The sequence below is a fragment of the Tachypleus tridentatus genome, chromosome 12, assembly GCF_004210375.1.
Source record: "Tachypleus tridentatus isolate NWPU-2018 chromosome 12, ASM421037v1, whole genome shotgun sequence".
Taxonomy (NCBI): Eukaryota; Metazoa; Arthropoda; class Merostomata; order Xiphosura; family Limulidae; genus Tachypleus; species Tachypleus tridentatus.
In genome coordinates, this window is record NC_134836.1 from 35,889,831 (window position 1) to 35,908,735 (window position 18,905).

The 18,905-nt window shown below is 34.9% G+C and overlaps 1 protein-coding gene across 6 annotated transcripts in view; it reads right to left on the reverse strand.

Annotated features, from left to right (window-relative positions):
- The window catches only part of LOC143235833 (ephrin type-A receptor 4-B-like), a 105,844-nt gene extending 88,352 nt beyond the window's left edge, over positions 1-17,492 (reverse strand). For 5 of the 6 annotated variants that reach the window (XM_076474058.1, XM_076474056.1, XM_076474057.1 and 2 more), the window contains exon 1: positions 17,380-17,492. In XM_076474058.1, coding sequence (XP_076330173.1) covers positions 17,380-17,467 — 88 coding nt within the window. In that variant the 5' untranslated portion in view covers positions 17,468-17,492. The remainder of the gene's footprint in view (positions 1-17,379) is intronic. The other variant, XM_076474060.1, reaches the window with a different exon arrangement.
- Positions 17,493-18,905: the final 1,413 nt, after the last annotated feature.

Below are 18,905 nucleotides of genomic sequence, written 5' to 3' on the forward strand. Positions count from 1 at the left end.
TCTGGTGCTCCAAGTTGATCTATAATCCTTGTTTTTCAATGTCATTTATACAAGGGTTATCTCTGTCTTGGAAATTACAAATACCCTATCGGAATAGATCTTCATAATCCGAATATGTGAAGATTTTACGTCAGAAAGGAATATTACATACCTTTACCCAAAGTGATCAGTTATCTTTAGTGGAATCACACTACATAATGCTTTTCTAATGAATGTCGGCTGTGTTTGTCACGTGGCTTGCTACTTTGCTTATATAAAATAGTTTTAACATAACGTACTCGGCTCTGAATATACATGTGTTTTTGTAAGCTCGTAACTTTTTTATCTCAGAAATATATACATGGGTGCATATACTTTTTGCGAACTGTTATCGTATTACCTCACTCTTGTATATGCTTATGTGTGCATGTTTTTTTTTTAACTGTTAGCATTGTAGCTTGATTTCCTATAACAAATATAGAGGGGAAATATAGCATAACGTTTTGATATAACTTGGGACCTGTTGGCCCATCTGGGCTGTCCTACACTCTAAAGTAAGGACCTGTTGGTCCATCTGGGCTGTCCTACACTCTAAAGTAAATTATGTCCTTTTTTTCTTAAATGCCCTTATCAATCCTTTGTACTTATTAGCTCCTCTGACCTGCCTTTTCCTACATCGTTAGCTATATGACCTCTGCTATCCCTGTTTATTACATCTTCTGTTCTCTCAGTGATATCTTCCATCGTAGGTAGTATAATCTTATTCTTATGTCCCTATTTACACTATTCTATTGTCAAGGAATGACATCATCATCCACCTCCTTCTCTCTTTTACTTTCCTTCCCTCCAATAGGTCCTCATCTGCAGAAGCCATGGGCTGAAATTTGTTGGCAGAATTGGCCCATTATAAATAAATACACAACGTTTTACTTTAATATTACTCTTTCTAGCTTCATGAAAGTGACTGTTAGCATATGCATCTCTTTCATGTAAAAACACAAGCTTCTGATGAAATCCTGCAGCTATTTATCACAGTCTACACTTCTCTTTATCCATTGCCTCTACTTTAATTAGGATAGCCTCTAACTTATAAACTCTATATACAAATTACACATCTTCATTAATAGCTTCCTTAAAACTTCATGCCAGTCCCGAGTTCCCAAATACAACCCACTCACAGCACTCATTACACCTAACAAACGGTGAATGCTTAACTTCTACACGAGTCTTAGCTATTGTATTTATACTTATAGCACGAAAATAAATACTTAATACCAAATACCAGTGGTCTATTGTTGACACTATTGATGTTAAGCCTAACGTTTAGGAAACAACATTATTTTTATCATTACTTTGTTTCACACTGAAGGTTATATTTAATTACATAATAGAAATAGAACTTAACAAGATATTATAACTAATAATATACGTAATGTTAATAATAAAATGTATTTAGCGTAATTAATAACCTAACCATAAATTATAACAGTATAAGCTGAACTTTAAAAAACAAGAGACAACAGACTAGTTTTTATATTATATTTATTTAAGAAATCTATGTATGTAGCCTATTTTACGATTTACCACTAAAATGAAATATACCTAAGCCTAAAATAACGTTATACTTCCTAAGTCTATTTTAAAGTAGCATTCAAATTTACACCACTAAACTAAGTTAAAACTTTTACCATCTTACTTCTATTTACCAGAATTACTTAATCTAGTTATTATTATGTTATTTAACCCAAATTACTATAAATTATAATATAAATTTTAAATAACTTTCAGAAATCCTTAAGAACTTAACTTTTTAACGCCCTTCTTCTTCAGACACGCCCTCCACACTATCTTTCTCACGCTATATTTATTATAGTACTACTATATTTACAAAATAATAGTAATATTTAGAGAGACCGATATACTTTATCTACCTATCAATCTGTTAAAGATACTAGTACGTAAATACTTTATTTTTATACCTACCAAGATGCTAAAGATAACAGTACGTAGACAGTTAATTTTTCTATCTATTAATCAACTAAAACTAGTAGTATGTAAATAGTTTACTTTTTACGCAATTCGTTATTTTACAAATTATTCATACACGTATTATTTTTCTTTTAATTGTAAACAATTAAACAATAAAAAACAAGTAAACAATTAAAAGAAAAATAATACGTATATGAATATGTATTAATAGTGTATTATGTATAATATACTTCGTGTAGACAAAATTATATATCCAACATTGTGACGACATCGTTGTTAGATAAAGCTTTAGTTGCCACGTGGCAGGGATGGAAGACCAGATTTATGTTCTTTGAAAGTTGACCCCCATCAAATAGGCCGATGTCCCAGTTTAAAGGCAAAAAAACCGATATTAGCCACAGATGCCAGAAAATCTTGACTGGGGCGGTTTTACTCTGGTCCATAAACCATCAGCGTGTCCTTGTCTTCGGAGCGTGGTTCTGGGTAATATAGCCCCAAGGTTTTGTTGAAAGAAGAAGAACGTAGCTGAAAGACTCAAGCAAACAGGTACCTTATTAGTCCTCTCTTCTCAGAATCAATACTTCACTTTAAGTAAACCTACAGTTAAACAGTGTTAACGTCCCGCTATGAAAATAGTACTAACTCTGATATTACGTAATCAGAGTGGTGAACACTATACTTGCAGCTGTATCAGTACATCAAACGACTTTCCCTTCACTACTCTCGTTTAAACCTTCCACCCTTGCAATCCATTTTGAATGTTTTCAGTGTATTAACTATACTGTTCGAACTGCCAGTGTATGTCACCGTTGTGTGTGTAGCCCTATACTGTCTGAACTGTCAGTGTTTGTGTTATTGTTGTGTGTATAGCACTATACTGTTAGAACTGCAAGTGTTCGTGTTGTAAATAATCATATGCAATTTTAGAAAAATGCAGTATCATTAATAAAGTAACATTCTAGCTCTCTCCGCCCTCCAGTAACCTCCCTCGGTGGAACAGGAGTAATATTCTAGGGTCGATTCTCCCCGTTGGACACAGCAGATAGCTTAGTATGGCTTTGCTCTAAACTAACTTACACTCTACTGACAGATTTTAGTGTTATAACGTAGAACGAGTAAGCTGGTTAACAACAGTTTACTATTAGATAAAACATTTGTATTAAGTTGATGTAGGAAACAGGTGCAATTTAAATCAAAGTGAATTAGCCCCAGAAGAACCATGAAGAGATTATTGGAAGGAGAAAATTCTGTTCCAAAAACGCTTCTCAAGTATAAAATACCAGTAAAATAATATTAAAACAATCTTATTTATATTATGTAATTATTAGTAAGATAATAGTAAAACCATCTTATTTATATTGAAACCATCTTATTTATATTATGTAATTATTAGTAAGATAATAGTAAAACCATCTTATATTGTGTAATTATTAGTAACATAATATTAAAATCATCTTGTTTATATTGTATAATTACTGTTAAAATGAAGGTGATTATAATAAAAGTGATACGCGATAGATAATAATAATGTAAAAAGTTAAAGTTGTTTCTACCAACTGGCTGCCCTTCTATTGTGATTGGTTCGGAATTACGGACGGCGCAACGCTATCCGGATGAACAATACGAAACGCAGTGAGACAATACTCCTAAATTGACGGGATGAGAGCCAGTGCTTTGGCCTGTTCAAGCGTGTGAATCATTAAACAACATTCTTTACTTGGCCAACATGGGTTTCCCGTGAGAACGGTAACAGGAATGCACTGTTCCAAGCTCACACAGAATTCTCCAAGAAACGGTTACACTATTCTAAAAATGTATAAAATAATAATGTTGCATTCTATCGGCATTCTGTTATCTTATGAAAATTATATCTAACTAATACTTTAAGAGAGTGTTATCTAACCCCAACACTATAACTTCGACTTTCCATTAGCGGCTATATGCATATAAATTTCTACACTGTTGTATTAATTAGCAGAACAAAGGCTGAATTTGAATTTCGACTGAAAGTAGAGTTATCGTATCTGTACTGTTAACTAGAGCAGTAAAGTTCTGACGACTGATATTACCAGTCTTTCCATCTCAGTACCAAACTGTTGTAGAACAAGTAATATAACAGATACTGACAGAATGAAATTACGTATTATTGGTCTTTATGAGTATAAATGCCGATCTCAGACATAATTACAAATTACGGTGCTTTAGGCAACACCTTGGTATAATGATTGATTTGTAATTTTTACCGAGTGGGGCAGCGAATTTAGTTTTCAGTTTCTAACCCACTTTCAGCCAAATGTACTACAAGATTTGCAGAGGTTGTAGTTTATTTTATGAAACCTACCAGTTTATAGAATCAACGAGCTAAATTAAAAGCAAAATAATTTATTTGTGTCAGTTGCTATGCTACTAGTAACACTAGATTAGTTTTATTGGATGAACTTGCGTGTTACAATGATAACAAATGTAGTGCTATCCGTAAGAATGAAAATGCACTTTATATTATATAGAATTATTGTTGAAACATAGTGTTAACGTATTGTACGGCATTGTTTCAAATCTCGAAAATACGGTTTGGTTATTCGTGATATTACAGAAAATTGTATGCGTACATTATTAACGGGACCTAATGTCTTGGTTGTCACTTTGGAGATAATTGTTACGCTGTTTGAGTTGAGAGTAAGCGCTACTGAGTGGCTGCTTACCCTCTAAACGCGGCTCAGTTGATTGGCTGTTGATTTGATGCTTAAATAGCTCTCCTATAGCTTTGGTTGAGATTTTGAAGACAAATAAATAATCTCGTGAGCGATTTAAGCATAAACTCAACAGTCATCTTTAATACTGAGCCGCGTTTATAGGGTAGGCAGCCAGTCAGTAGCACCTACTCTCAACTCATATAGCGCATAAATTATCTCCAAAGTACAGTGCGTATTTACACAGTAACATTTGCTAAACGTGGATTCTCGAATTTACAGTGTGTAAAAACTAACAACCAGGCCACACCCTGTCCATTGGTCGAGTAGAAACTGAAGAAAATATCAAAATGTCCTCAGCATGTCTACTTAGTGCGAGTGAACATGCAATGTCATTTTTATATAACGATTTAATAGTTTGTGTACTGGTGTAGATTGAAAGTAGTGCTCCTATCACAAAAGAACATATCGAGATTCTTTTTTGTCTTTACTGAACAAAGAGTAAACATTAAGTAAAGTTTTACAGTTGAAACGTTATGTACAGCTGTTAATATTCTCTCTTGTTACAACATATTATTTGTGTGAAGTTTCAGTGATACAATATACTTCAAAGCCATATTTTTATATAATTTATTTGTTAACTAGAGGTAGTTGTGGGTCGTTGATGATGTAATGATTCAAAAACCTGAAGAAATATCTAACACAAGTCTTAGTTATAATATAGGAATAGACCAATGAATTAGAAGTTAGTTTTAAATATTGAATGAATGTAAACAAAAAAAAAAAAAAATTGTAGCGTTGTTTGAGAGTTATTTTGAAGATAGAGAGCCAAATAAATTAGTGTATTTTTGTGAAGTATTTGGATCTATGTTTCCCATTGCGTTTGGGTTACTTTGCATAAATAAATTAATTTTACGTTAGTCATAATACTGTTAGAAGGATTCAAACGTCATTTATAAGGCAGGCATACAAAAGGTTACGGCAGTGTGCAAATGTTCAAGCTTTTAGAAACGTTAAAATAGGAAATGAATTAATTTGTTCTCGTCGCATGTTGTGACCGTTGAGTTATTTTTAGCAACTAATTTAAAATAACCCATGAACAAAAGAACAATGTTACAACACTTGATGTGGAAGCTGCAATATATTTTGATGAAAATAAAATATAATTTTTATTTCAATGGCACATAGAAAGCCTACTAAACATGATAAAATAATGAAAATGAGAACAGGATATAAAATCAGAAGACAAAAAGAGAAAATTAAGAGACCAGGAAGAACATTACATGAATTTAAGAGAACAGTTAAAAGATGTGCTACTTAAAGAAGACTCAACTTCAAAAACAAATCAGATTGAAGACAAAATTGAAGATATATTGAGAAATTAACGTAGTAACTCTGAAGAAATCCAGAATGACACCAAAATACAAAAATTCTGTGATAATAAAAAACAAGATGTTCATAAGAACACAAAAGTAAATGAAGACACCAACGAGATAGAAAATTGCGTTACCGAGGTGGAAGACCATCAGTGACAGAGTCAAACCTTTGGAAAATAAATCTATAAATGCCAAAATTAAATAAGCCGTATTTTCTTTCACGTTGATTCAAAAGCTTCAGCCTGGAACACCATATGCTACAAAATATTGAATAGAACTTACTTGATCTGCACATATTAACATTACTGCTGTACCACATGTTACTGAAAGACATTTCTAGACTACTATAGCCATAACACTATCAACTTCAATACTAGAACTTAGGTGGCCAGTTCAACAACAACCGACTGAGAACCCAATGGGAAGGTATCATAGGGTCCACACAAGGCTTAGTTTGAAATCATTTTAAGCTGAATGGATGGAATAATAAAGAAAAAAAAAAACATCTATACGGAATATTACAATTTTTTAAATAATATATATAGTTTTATTGAAAAATAATGTCAATAGCATTATCATGTTAATACATGTATTTTAACAACCTTCTTTGAAGATAGACTGCGACGTCAAAGAATGAGCACTCAATATTCATTTTTAAGTCAGGTTGAAATCCACAAAGACTGTGTATGATTACAAAAATATTCGAGTGATGTTGCCTAAAGTAATGAAATATTAAACAGCTGTAAATTCCAAGTCCGATGAACTGTAAATAAAAGTATTGTGAAACAAATTTCCGACTTCAAGATCAGATACTTCTATATGATATAATGGCCGGTTACTATCAAATAGTTTTATGCAACGTAATGGCTGGTTACTATCAGACAATTTTATGTGAAATAATGGCGGTTACTATCGGACAGTTTTTTTTATGACATAAAGGCCGGTTACTATTGGCCAGTTTTAAATGACATAATGGCCGGTTACTATTGGATAGTTTTATATGACATAATGGCCGGTTACTATCAGATAATTTTATGTGAAATAATAACGGTTACTATTGGGCAGTTTTATATGACATAATAGTCGTTAAATTAACGCTGTAACTTGTGAACGTTTTTTTGCTTTAGTTTGTTAAGGCTAACTTACCATACTGTCATCTTTACTATCAATGAATAAACATATAATGTTATTCTACGAACTTGCATTAGACCTTCTTACCAACGTTAATAAGCTTTTTATATGTTTTTTGACAAGGTGTTTGCCAAAACACTTTTATATCCGCTTTTCGTGACCCAATAATGGCCAAGTGGGTTAAGGCGTTCGACTCGTAATCTGAGGGTTGCGGGTTCGAATCTCGGTTGCACCAAACATGCTCGCCCTTTCAGACGTGGGGGCATTACAATGGGACGGTCAATACCATTATTCGCTGGTAAAAGAGTAGTCCAAGAGTTGGCGGTGGATGTTGATGACTAGCTGCCTTCCCTCTAGTCTTACACTGCAAAATTAGGGACGGCTAGCGCAGATAGCCCTCGAGTAGCTTTGCGCGAAATTAAAACAAACAAACAAACCACCTTTTATTTACATCCGTTAAAAGGAAGTACGTGCATTTTGTGGACGATAAAAACAAAGTATTATTGTAATAGAGTCTTTAAGTTTCATGATCATTTACTTAGCATATAGTTCATTTCCAAGTTTGTCAGAACGTATAAATCGATCTTAAGCAGCGGCGGATTAAGTCTAACACTATTTTTGTTACCGAGAAATCACTGGCCCACATCATATTAATATTAACCTGGATCACTGTAAGGCAGGGTTACGTTGACAGTGTTTGCGATAATTGGTTGTAATTTTACAAATTTAGATTATAGCGTTGTTTTGATATTGTTCAGTTTTTACACGTAGTCGGGAAAATTCCCGGTTACCTCTATCAGTAGTCTACTCCTGGGTGTTATTGTCGGGCATTTGACTTTAGATGTTTGAATCTAGTAAACAACGATAATCCTAATACATTTAGACAATGATAACTGGTTTCGGTTTATTCTGATGACTGAATAACGTTTTAATCTGTTTCATTGAGAAGTTTGAAACAAAAGTAGTATTTTAACGCACGATAAAATGTTGAGGACGCCAAGGAGAAGGATCAAATATCTCACCGGAAAAATGAGAAAACCAGAGTATAAGTCCCACCAGAAAAGTGAGGAAACCTGAGTATATGTCCCACCAGAAAAGTGAGGAAACCTGAGTATATGTCCCACCAGAAAAGTGAGAAAACCGGAGTATATGTCCCACCAGAAAAGTGAGGAAACCTGAGTATATGTCCCACCGGAAAAATGAGAAAACCAGAGTATATGACCCACCAGAAAAGTGAGGAAACCTGAGTATATGTCCCACCAGAAAAGTGAGGAAACCTGAGTATAAGTCCCACCAGAAAAGTGAGGAAACCTGATACATATATCCCACCAGAAAAATGAGGAAACCTGAGTATATGTCTCACCAGAAAATATTTTATACGAAGCAAAATGACTGAATCTTGTGCATGTCCTGTATCAATATGATGGTGAACCTATTCTGGTTCGAGTTTGTCAATAAACCACGATGTCTTGAAGAAAGATGCTAATTTGAGTAAAATGAGGTTTGTTTGTTTTTTTCAAATGTGCGTAAGCGTGAAAACAAAAAAACAAAACAAAATATATAACATAAGCGTAGGAACGACCAAAGATATCAGTTTAGGAAATTGATATCAGTATAATTGGTTTCTAAAACGAAACTGATTAGGTTTATGCTATTTCATTTCTGTATACCTTCTCAAACTGAGGTATGAATTTAACGAAGTTTTACTTCAACCAGAATTGAGGAAGTTTGATATCGTGGTACTTACTAGGGTGTGGTAGGTGGCTTTATAACAGCTACGCCTTCATCTATACTTAAAACAAAAATGCTAACCAGAGGGCTCGCTAAATAGGTCACTTATCACGAAACGGACACAGAAGTCAGTTATAGTCACGCAATGTAGTGACCACGGTAACGCCCAAGAACTTCAAAAGCAAGAATTCTGTTTGAAGCTAAAACTGACAAAATCGAAACTTCTAACGAATAACAATTATTTATTTGTTGCATGTAATTGTTCGTCGTTACATTATATAGACGCTATTAGTTAACTGAAACTTCTAACGAATAATAATTATTTATTTGTTACATGTAATTGTTTGTCGTTATATTACATAGACGCTATTAGTTAACTGAAACTTCTAACGAATAATAATTATGGCCCGGCATGGCCAAGCGTGTTAAGGCGCGCGGCTCGTAATCTGAGGGTCGCGGGTTCGCATCCCTTTCGCGCCAAACATGCTCACCCTTTCAGCCGTGGGGGCGTTATAATGTGTTGGCGGTGGGTGGTGATGACTAGCTGCCTTCCCTCTAGTCTTACACTGCTAAATTAGGGACGGCTAGCACAGATAGCCCTCGAGTAGCTTCTTGCGAAATTCGAAAAACAAACAAACAATAATATTTATTTATTTGTCGCATATAATTGTTCGTCGTTACATTATATAGACGCTATTAGTTAACTGAAACTTCTAACGAATAATAATTATTTATTTGTTACATGTAATTGTTCGTCGTTATATTATATAGACGCTATCTCAGAAACACAATAGTCGAGTTTTTACGTATATGAATATGCAAAAAAAAAAAATCCTTTAATTAATCTATAAATGAAAGAGAAATATTTGACCCAAGTTTTGGCAAAATAACTTCCGTCGGAAGTTGAACCAAGTAGTATGGCTGAAACGTTGTCCATATATTTCACTTTCCATTATAAGTCTTTTGGTAAGTTCTTTATATTCTAACATTTGATCACGTTGCTTGTTTGTAATTCAAGTTACTTTTTTTAATTTCCAAGACCTTCAAATGCTACAACGAAGTTTACACCTGAACTTTTTGTTTCAACCAGATTAAAAAAAGTAGAATTTTGGCTACAACACTTAGATAATTGTGTTGATACTCCTACGACTAAAGTTAAATCGTGCACGAATTCTTGAACCAAACCTCAAATACTCATATCGTGTTGAAAAGAAACAAATAAGAAACGTAACGTTTGTATCGTGTTGAAAACAAACAAATAAGAAACGTAACGTTTATATCGTTGTATCGTGATGAAAACAAAAATAAGAAAGGTATCGTTTATATCAAGTAGAAAATAATAAAATAAGAGACTTAGCATTTGTAAGTTCTTGTTAAACTTACAATGGCAGTTAAGAATTATAACAGAAATTCTAGATTTAAAACCTGCAAAGCTATGATATAAATGTACTTTATTGTTGACAGGGGTGTTTGCTTTTGAATTTCGCACAAAGCTACACGCGGGCTATCTGCGCTAGCCGTCCTTAATTTAATAGTGTAAGACTAGCGGGAAGGCAGCTAATCATCACTACCCACAGCCAACTCTTGGGCTACTCTTTTACCAACGAATAGTGGGATTGACCGTCACATTATAACGCTCTCACGACTGAAAGGGCGAGCGTGTTTGGTGCGATTGGGATTTGAACCAGCGACCCTCAGATTACTAGTCGAGTGCCTTAACTACCTGGCCATGCCAGGCCAACAACAGGTGGATTCAAGTTACAAGGGCAGTATCATTTCGAAATGTCTATCAGTAGCGCACATTCAATAATTTTTTTGTCATGGCCTTTCAGCTATTTTAAAGTCGAACGTCTTAACCTACCTGGCCGTGCCGGGCCTCCGCCAGGGGTGTAGTGGTGCACCTTGACGCCTTCTAGGAGCTGCGTTCCGACAATTCAAAATTTAAATGTTATTAAAAATATGTACGTCACTTAGTTTATAGTCGAAGTTTATTGTCTTTCATAACCAAACGTTCAGTGTCATAGAATTGAACGTTCGTAACTCCCCGTGTCTATTACTACGGTTCTGTTAGACCAGCGCCCGGCATGGCTAGGTGGTTAGGGCGATCAACTCGTAATCTGAAGGTCGTGGGTTTAAATCCTCGTCGTACCAAACATGCTCACCCTTTCAGCCGTGGGGGCGTTATAATGTGACGGTCAATTCCACTATTCGTTGGTAAAAGAGTAGCTCAACAGTTGGCGGTGGGTGTTAAGATGAGCTGCCTTCCCTCTAGTCTTGCACCGCTAGATTAGGGGCGGCTAGTGCAGATAGCACTCGTGTAGCTGTGCGCGAAATTAAAAAACAACAACAAACCAGCTGTCAGACCACCCAGCATAGACTCACACTGTCACTTTCCTTCAGAAAACGCTTCTTCGAGATCAGGTAAAAACCTTTTGTAATGGTAACGTGTTTTTAATATGTCACGTGGTTATTAAGAAACACTAGTGTGTTTTTTTAAACATTTAACAAAATACATTTTACAACTGTACTGCACATTTAAAAGCATACGTTTTTAAAAGGCCTATTATTTACTTAACATCCAACAAAGGTAGCTTTTTGTAGTTATTTGTGTTGACAGAAGAGAAGATGTTTATTTTTTATTTCACGCAAAGCTACACGAGAACTATCTGCGCTAGCCGTCCCTAATTTAGCGGTGTAAAACTAGACGGAAAGCAGCTATTCATCACCACCCACCGCCAACTCTTGGCCTACTCTTTTACCAACGAATAGTTGGATTGATCGTCACATTATAAAGCCTCCACGGCTGAAGGGAAGAGCATGTTTGATGTGGCGGGGATTCGAACCCGCGACCCTCAGATGCTTGACCAGTTGGCCATGGCGGGCTCAAAGAAAAGGCGTACACAGTATCATAAAAGCCAAAGCTGTCAATACTGCAATGGAGTTTGAACTAAAGTAAATTTATTAGATATGCGTTTTTAAACTTTATTATTATTTTTAGTGAATTTTATGTATGGTCTCCAGTTGTTGTTTTATCCCTACTGCTTAATTTGGTGTAATATTTGTCCTCAGGAGAAACGCTGACTTTATGCCACATCTTTCTGACACGTTGTTTTAAACTCAATTTGATCTTTAACACAACTGAAAACGTCTTCATATTAGTATCTTTAGAGCAGTAGGCTACCTACCAAAAAATATCTGTATACTAGGTGTACAAAAATAAACATTAGGTGTACAAAAATAAACATTAGGTGTCTCTGGTGCAGCAGGCCTGTACGATTATTTTTAACAGGATTTATCACACTTGCTTAATAAGATGTAAAATTCGACAAGTAACCCTAATAAAGAGTATCTTATTATAACAAATTCTTCATTAGGGCCACTTAAGGTTCTTATCACACAATAGTATTAATATTCTTTAAGCAAGATTTAAGTGTAACTTATTAAAGTTACCTTCTTTCAAAATGCGAGTATCTTCGTAGAGAAGGTAAATAGTCCGGGACGACTAACCTTGTATTCCGTTCTGGTTTGTTTTGAATTTCGCTCAAAGCGACACGACGGCTATTTGCGTTAGATGTCCCTAATTTATCAGTGTAAGACTAGAGGGAAGGCAGCTAGTCATCAGCACCCACCGCCAACTTTTGGGCTACTCTTTTACCAACAGATAGTGGGATTGATCGCACATTATAACGTTCCCACGGCAGAAAGGGCAGGCATGTTTGGTGGGACAGGGGTTCAGATCCGTAACCTTCAGATTGCTAGTGAAGAACCCTAACCACCTGGCGATGCCGGGCTACTCCGCTCTAAATACCACCACCAGATCGTTAAAGCACGAAAACATACCCAGGCGCTAGTCGGCCTTTTGTCGCCGTGACGACACGGTAACATTTCCTGCTGACAATTTGTCAAAACGCACGAGGAGAAACTCTATTCTCAGAAAGATGATGAAACAAAAACACCTGTACAAATATTTGGTATATGGTTACGGCTAGTTGTAACATAAAATATCTTTTACAGAACGTAATGTACATTTCCAAGTAAAAGTTAAATAAGAATTGACAATTACAATAGTTTTCCAAACCACTAAATGCATGTTACTACAGCAATAATTTTACAGGACTTTCTCTGATACCATAAACACATCCAAAACAAAGACCCTTGAAGGAACCACTCAAACATACGTCAATATAACATACACTGCCACAATTTAATGAATTATCCTTTTTATTATTATATTTAGCATGAAATTAAAACATCAAAATTACAGATCACATTTTCGTTTTGCTTCATTTAGTATCATACAAGATAAAATTATCTATTCGAACCAGAACCATGATGACGATTGGTTTATAGATTGGACTCAATACTGGGAGCCATCGAAACATTTGACTCGGGTTTCTTGGCGAGAGAGGTTGGCTGTGAGGTAATAACGTCGTTTGTGCTTGGGTAAATAACAGGTCAACCAACAGAGACCCCGTGACGGCTAAGTTTCTGTTATGGCTGTTGTTTCTTAACCTTCGGCTTAAAACGCTTATGAAAACGACAACAAAAAACATTAGAGCACATATGGATTTAAAACTGATACATGTTATTCTGTGAAAATTTCAATTGCTTTATTTATTGTTCAGCTATAAATATACCGCCTAGTTATAAAATTATAACCCAGTTATTGTTGGTGACTGTCGGTACAGTAGTTTCCGAAATCCGAGTTTTGTACGTATACGTCACAAGCTCAATTATAATTAGATATCTCAGTCAACACACACGATATATGAATTTGTACTTTGTATATATATATATAGCATATTGGCGATACAAGGGCTTTCATACTCACCTCGGAATGAAATGTTAATAATATGGCATCAACTTTTTTTTTTCCTCGTCTGTCCGTTAACATTAAATATCTCTGCTCGTCAACACCTTGTAGTTATGAAATCCGTGTTACTACCTAACGTGAAAACTCTTCTCTTTGGTTTCGTTACAACGCAGAATAAATGTAACTACAGTGTAAACATTCTGTAAATCACTAAGAGATAGCAAATCACTGAATACAAATGAGAACTGGCAAATTATCTTGTTTATTCGGATGGATTCTGTCATGTGTTACTCCACCCAGTAGTGACTCTTACTCCACTTCTTCATTAATTAATAAAGATTCTCTCATCACCGTTCTGCTACTATTTCAAAAATACTCTTCATTTTGCTTTGTTACTACTCGATATATATATTCTACTCTTTTGTCTCTGTTACTATTCCGCGTGAATTTTCTCCTATAATTACTACTAATTATAAGCTGGTTTCTCTTTGTTCCTTCATTAGTTAATATTGTGTCTGAATTTCCCTCAAAGCTACACGAGGGCTATCTGCGCTAGCCGTCCCTAATTTAGCAGTGTAAGACTAGAGGAATGGCAGCTAGTCATCACCACCCACCGCCAACTCTTGGGCTACTCTTTTTACCAACGAATAATGGAATGTAAACTCCTCTCTTTGTTTCGTTTCTACTTAGTAAAAACTCTCTTCTTTGCTCTGTATTCGTACTCAGCATGAATTATCTCCCACTGACTACACTTATGCATATGCTTCATAAGGGCTTAATTTCTAGTATTAATAGCATATAAACTTTCTTGTAATTATTCATATTTATGTTTTACAACTACGTACTATTATCGCTAGCAATATTTTTGTCACATCAGAACTTTATCACATAAGAAGGTAGAATGTAATTCCACTTTATCTGTCCAATTAACAAGTAAAAAATTGGCAAACAACTGGAAAATTCATCTTTCTTGATCATGTTTTAATGTTCTGAAAACTGCAGCTATCTATAAGTAAGGTAATTTGAACAACATTTGCATGCCTATAAAACAATGGATGTAAATAACTACGTCGTATGTAGATGCATCATTTGTTACTGATATAAGATTTAAACGAATGATACGTGAACAGCAGTTCCATGAAAATAATAGGAATTAATAGTGGTATACTTTATCTTTCTGGATAAAACTGAGGGTTTAAATAAAGTCTGCACACAAATGATCTAGTGCGGGCGAATAAAGTTTTATTTGAACAAGTGCGCACGTCTTTTATTCTAACTGACCACGTGCAGGTTTATTTATATACGTGGATTCTTCAGACATAAACATTGTTACCAGAAAACATGCTGCGGGGTAACCCGAAATACACATACACTGGCAAGAATCGAAACAAGGTTAAGCTGAGAGATGAAACATTCACGTTTTTTAGAAGGTAAAATGTACTGAAATTACAATATTACGCTACTTTACTTTTAACCATAACATATACAATATGCTTTAAGGAACCGATAGCTTTGTTCAGATAACGTCATTATTAAGACAGGTGCGTTACATTGTTCAGACAATACAGTACACTAGGATTATAAGAGGTATTTCACATTGTTCAAACTATACAGCAAACTAGACTGACAGGTACTTTACATTGTTCAGACTATGCGGCATAATTAGATTCTGACAGTTATTTTATATTGTTCAGACTGCACAGCACACTATTTGGTACTGTACCTTGTTCCGACAAAATAACACTTTAATGAGACAGGTACTCTACACTGTTTAATATAATGCAGCTCACCACATGTTACTAAGAAAGGTGCTCGGACTACGCAGTACATTAAAATTCTTCCAGGTACTTTACGTTGTTTAGGTAATACATCATGAAAATACAATACTCTCTAGAATGCCGAAAGCTACTTGTGTCATATATATAGAATTTTTGACTACACTATATTTCAACTACTATCGTCACTTACAATTGTTTAGATAACGTAAAGAAGTAGGATTCTGACAAGTAATTTTTTCAGTGTACCAAATGAGCCATAAATAGTCACAGACCAATGGAGATAATAAGACAACAAGCTGTCACATGACCATTTAGTTTATAGAACAATAAGATAGTTTGTTAGCTCAATTTTATTCATCATTCATTGCCTGGAGATCAACAGCAAACATTGCAAGAAACCCGAAAGGAAGTTTTATTGTTGTTTATTCTGAGAATAACGTATTCTTTCCTGACGTATTCCAATTTCCGTAGAGCCAAGGTGTGAGCCCATATAATCTAAGCTCTATGCCCGTAGATATGAACCGTTTCTATAAGAGCATTTTATTGATTTCCAGTGTCTAAGGTTTTATTTGAAGGGATATACCATCAACAATTGACTGCGGGCTCCACTTGGTTTTAAAGAAATTGCTACTAAAAAAGTTCTCTCTGACTTGTATTCTGAACCGAAACACACACACGTGTACATATTAAAAAAGTCATACTGTTCCATTACCGGCTCTTTCACATTTGCTTGACACGTTCAGGTCTTTATTATATATTTACAACATCCACTTGCTTCATACTTAACTTGAATATTTAATACTATAGCAGCACTTACGTCTTGACAAAGCAATACATGAAAGTAACAGTTGAATGACAATCTAATGCATCATTACAATCAACCATTGCATAGAAACAAACGTAATGTTTTAGTACTGATGTTAACTTGCAATAACTTTTATATTATCCCAGACGTTAAAAAAACATTCACTTACTTGCTTTTTGCTGAAATACAAATGAATAAGTTAAAAATTTACACGTGTGTTTAGTAGTTGTTAAGAGCAAAGATATATTTATATACACTAAGTTCGCTGCAGTGACCGATTACCGAGATTTAACATTATAAACCTTTCACTATCAGTGGTACAAACTATTAATTCATTAAATCTTATTTGAAGCTTCACTAACATTGAATATCAAACTATTTTAATTAACTTCATTAACCAAAACATCTAATTAATCTGTCGGACGAAACATTAAACACCAAGATCGTGCAAACTTTCTATTTTTTTAGTGTTCAAAGTTTTCAAAAAAGTCGTTTTTAAGTTTTGTGTAAAACCTCTAGATTATCCAAAGAAAAAAAACTTATAATGTGCATGTATGTACAGCATTAGTTTCGTATAAAATAAATTTCTGACTGTCAAGTAGTGTGTTTTTTCGTGTGTTTTTTTCATATGGGTTTTGTTGATACATTGCGTTTCAAGTACGACAGCTAGGGTTAGTGGTTAAAAATCACCATTTGTTTACAATAAACATTCTGAGTCCAATGTCAAAACAACACCAACACTTATAATGTAATTGTGTCTATAAAATCAACAGTTCCAATGATATTACAGATAACAAGTTGATGTCTGACAATGGCTACGCACGTGGACCACACAAAATACCCAACCACGCCGTTCTTAACGAGAGCGCTTAGATTCTACTTTCATTCAGCTTAGAATCCAGTATTTAATACTTAACTGAATTACTGATGTTAACTTCTAACCAAAGCAAGCAACCTATTTATTTATTCATTAAAAGAAAAATAATTTTCCAAAACTATTCACACGCTGGTAATTAAATTGAATATTGTTTAACCTACGTTACCGGTCCTCAAAATCTTAGCAGTATATAACATCCGTCTATCTTACCGTGACTACAGTCAGCGAGATGAAAGCTCAACCAAGATACTGTGAGTAGTTCGTACAACTTCCAACGTACCTTCTCCGTTGGCGCCATTCCTACATATGAGCCGACTCTATACAGAAAGGTTATCTTGATCTCAAACTGCTCTCTTAGTGTGCCAATCCTATTTGCAGTCTGTGACTTCATTTCCGTTAGCTTTCTGATTGGTTATAAGTGAAGTTGAGGTATGAACGGTTCTTGCACGCAGCTGCAAGCTGCTGTTTAATAATTTGTTATTGGGTGAAGACACAACAGCCACAGGCCCTGAGGGCCAGGTGCTGAAGTTAATTCACGCTTTTGTTTTGGCAGTCATAGTGTACTTTTGTGATATTCAATTTAACCATGCAAACTAACCTATCCTCAAACGTCCATTGAAACCAGAAATACTCACTGTGTAACAGAAAACATCACACGAGTGAAGAATAAAGTGTTAAACACACTTTTCTGAATTACCATAAAACTATAGGATAACAGTGCTGTTGAAATGCGAAACTTGTAGTTCTAGTTTTAATATCATTGTGAAACACATTCAATAAATGTATGATGTTCTACTTTAAAACACGAACACTGATGAAGCAATAATTGTTATTTGCTCGTATAATAAGTTATTAAAATCAGGCTTAGCTGCAGATATCTTTGTCTTATTCTTCCTAATTAGCCCATCATCCATTATAGATTTCCAACATTCTCGGCATCAGCTGTTCTCAATTGAGGGGGGATAACATAAATAAAGATGCCAAATTTAAATTGCATTAATTTCCAGCACTAGTTTGGGGGGTAGGATCAGTGATCTTTCAGGAATCCCGGCTACATACCCTGCACCTCCCGCCAGTGCCGGTTATGATTTCAAACAAGAAGTGTGTAAATACAATGTCTTAAATTCGTCTTTTATATTTCTATCTCAAATCACTGCTCAGGGGTTCTTTCTTTCTATAACAGAATACCTTAGCTGAGATGAGCATTACAGGATCCAAAAATCTCCATGAAATGTTGTTTATATTCAGTTGCTTGTCAGGGCCATATTAAGGGTGGGAGTCTACCTGAAATGTTGTTTATATCCAGCTGCTAATCAGGACCATATTAAGGATGGGAGTCTATCTGAAATGCTGTTTATATGCAGTTGCTAGTCAGGGCCATATTATGGGTGGGAATCTATCTGAAACGCTGTTTATATCCAGCTGATTGTCAGAGCCATATTAAGGTTGGACAGATAGAACAATCGCACAAGGACCCCGACCACTTGAGAAATTTTTTACTTTGTGTGCACTTGTCTTTACTGAGCGGAGTAGGGATTATATCCTACTTCTCCAGGCTCAATCTGTGCCTGTATTGCTAGTAAGGCATTTTTTAACAAATCAAAAAACACATATAAATAATTCAACGCAATAAACTATATAGTTTTTAGTTTAGTGTGTAAATATTATTCAGCATAATTTCTATATAAGATGTTTAGTTCTATACACGTATATTTGAATCAACATAGGAGTCTCTA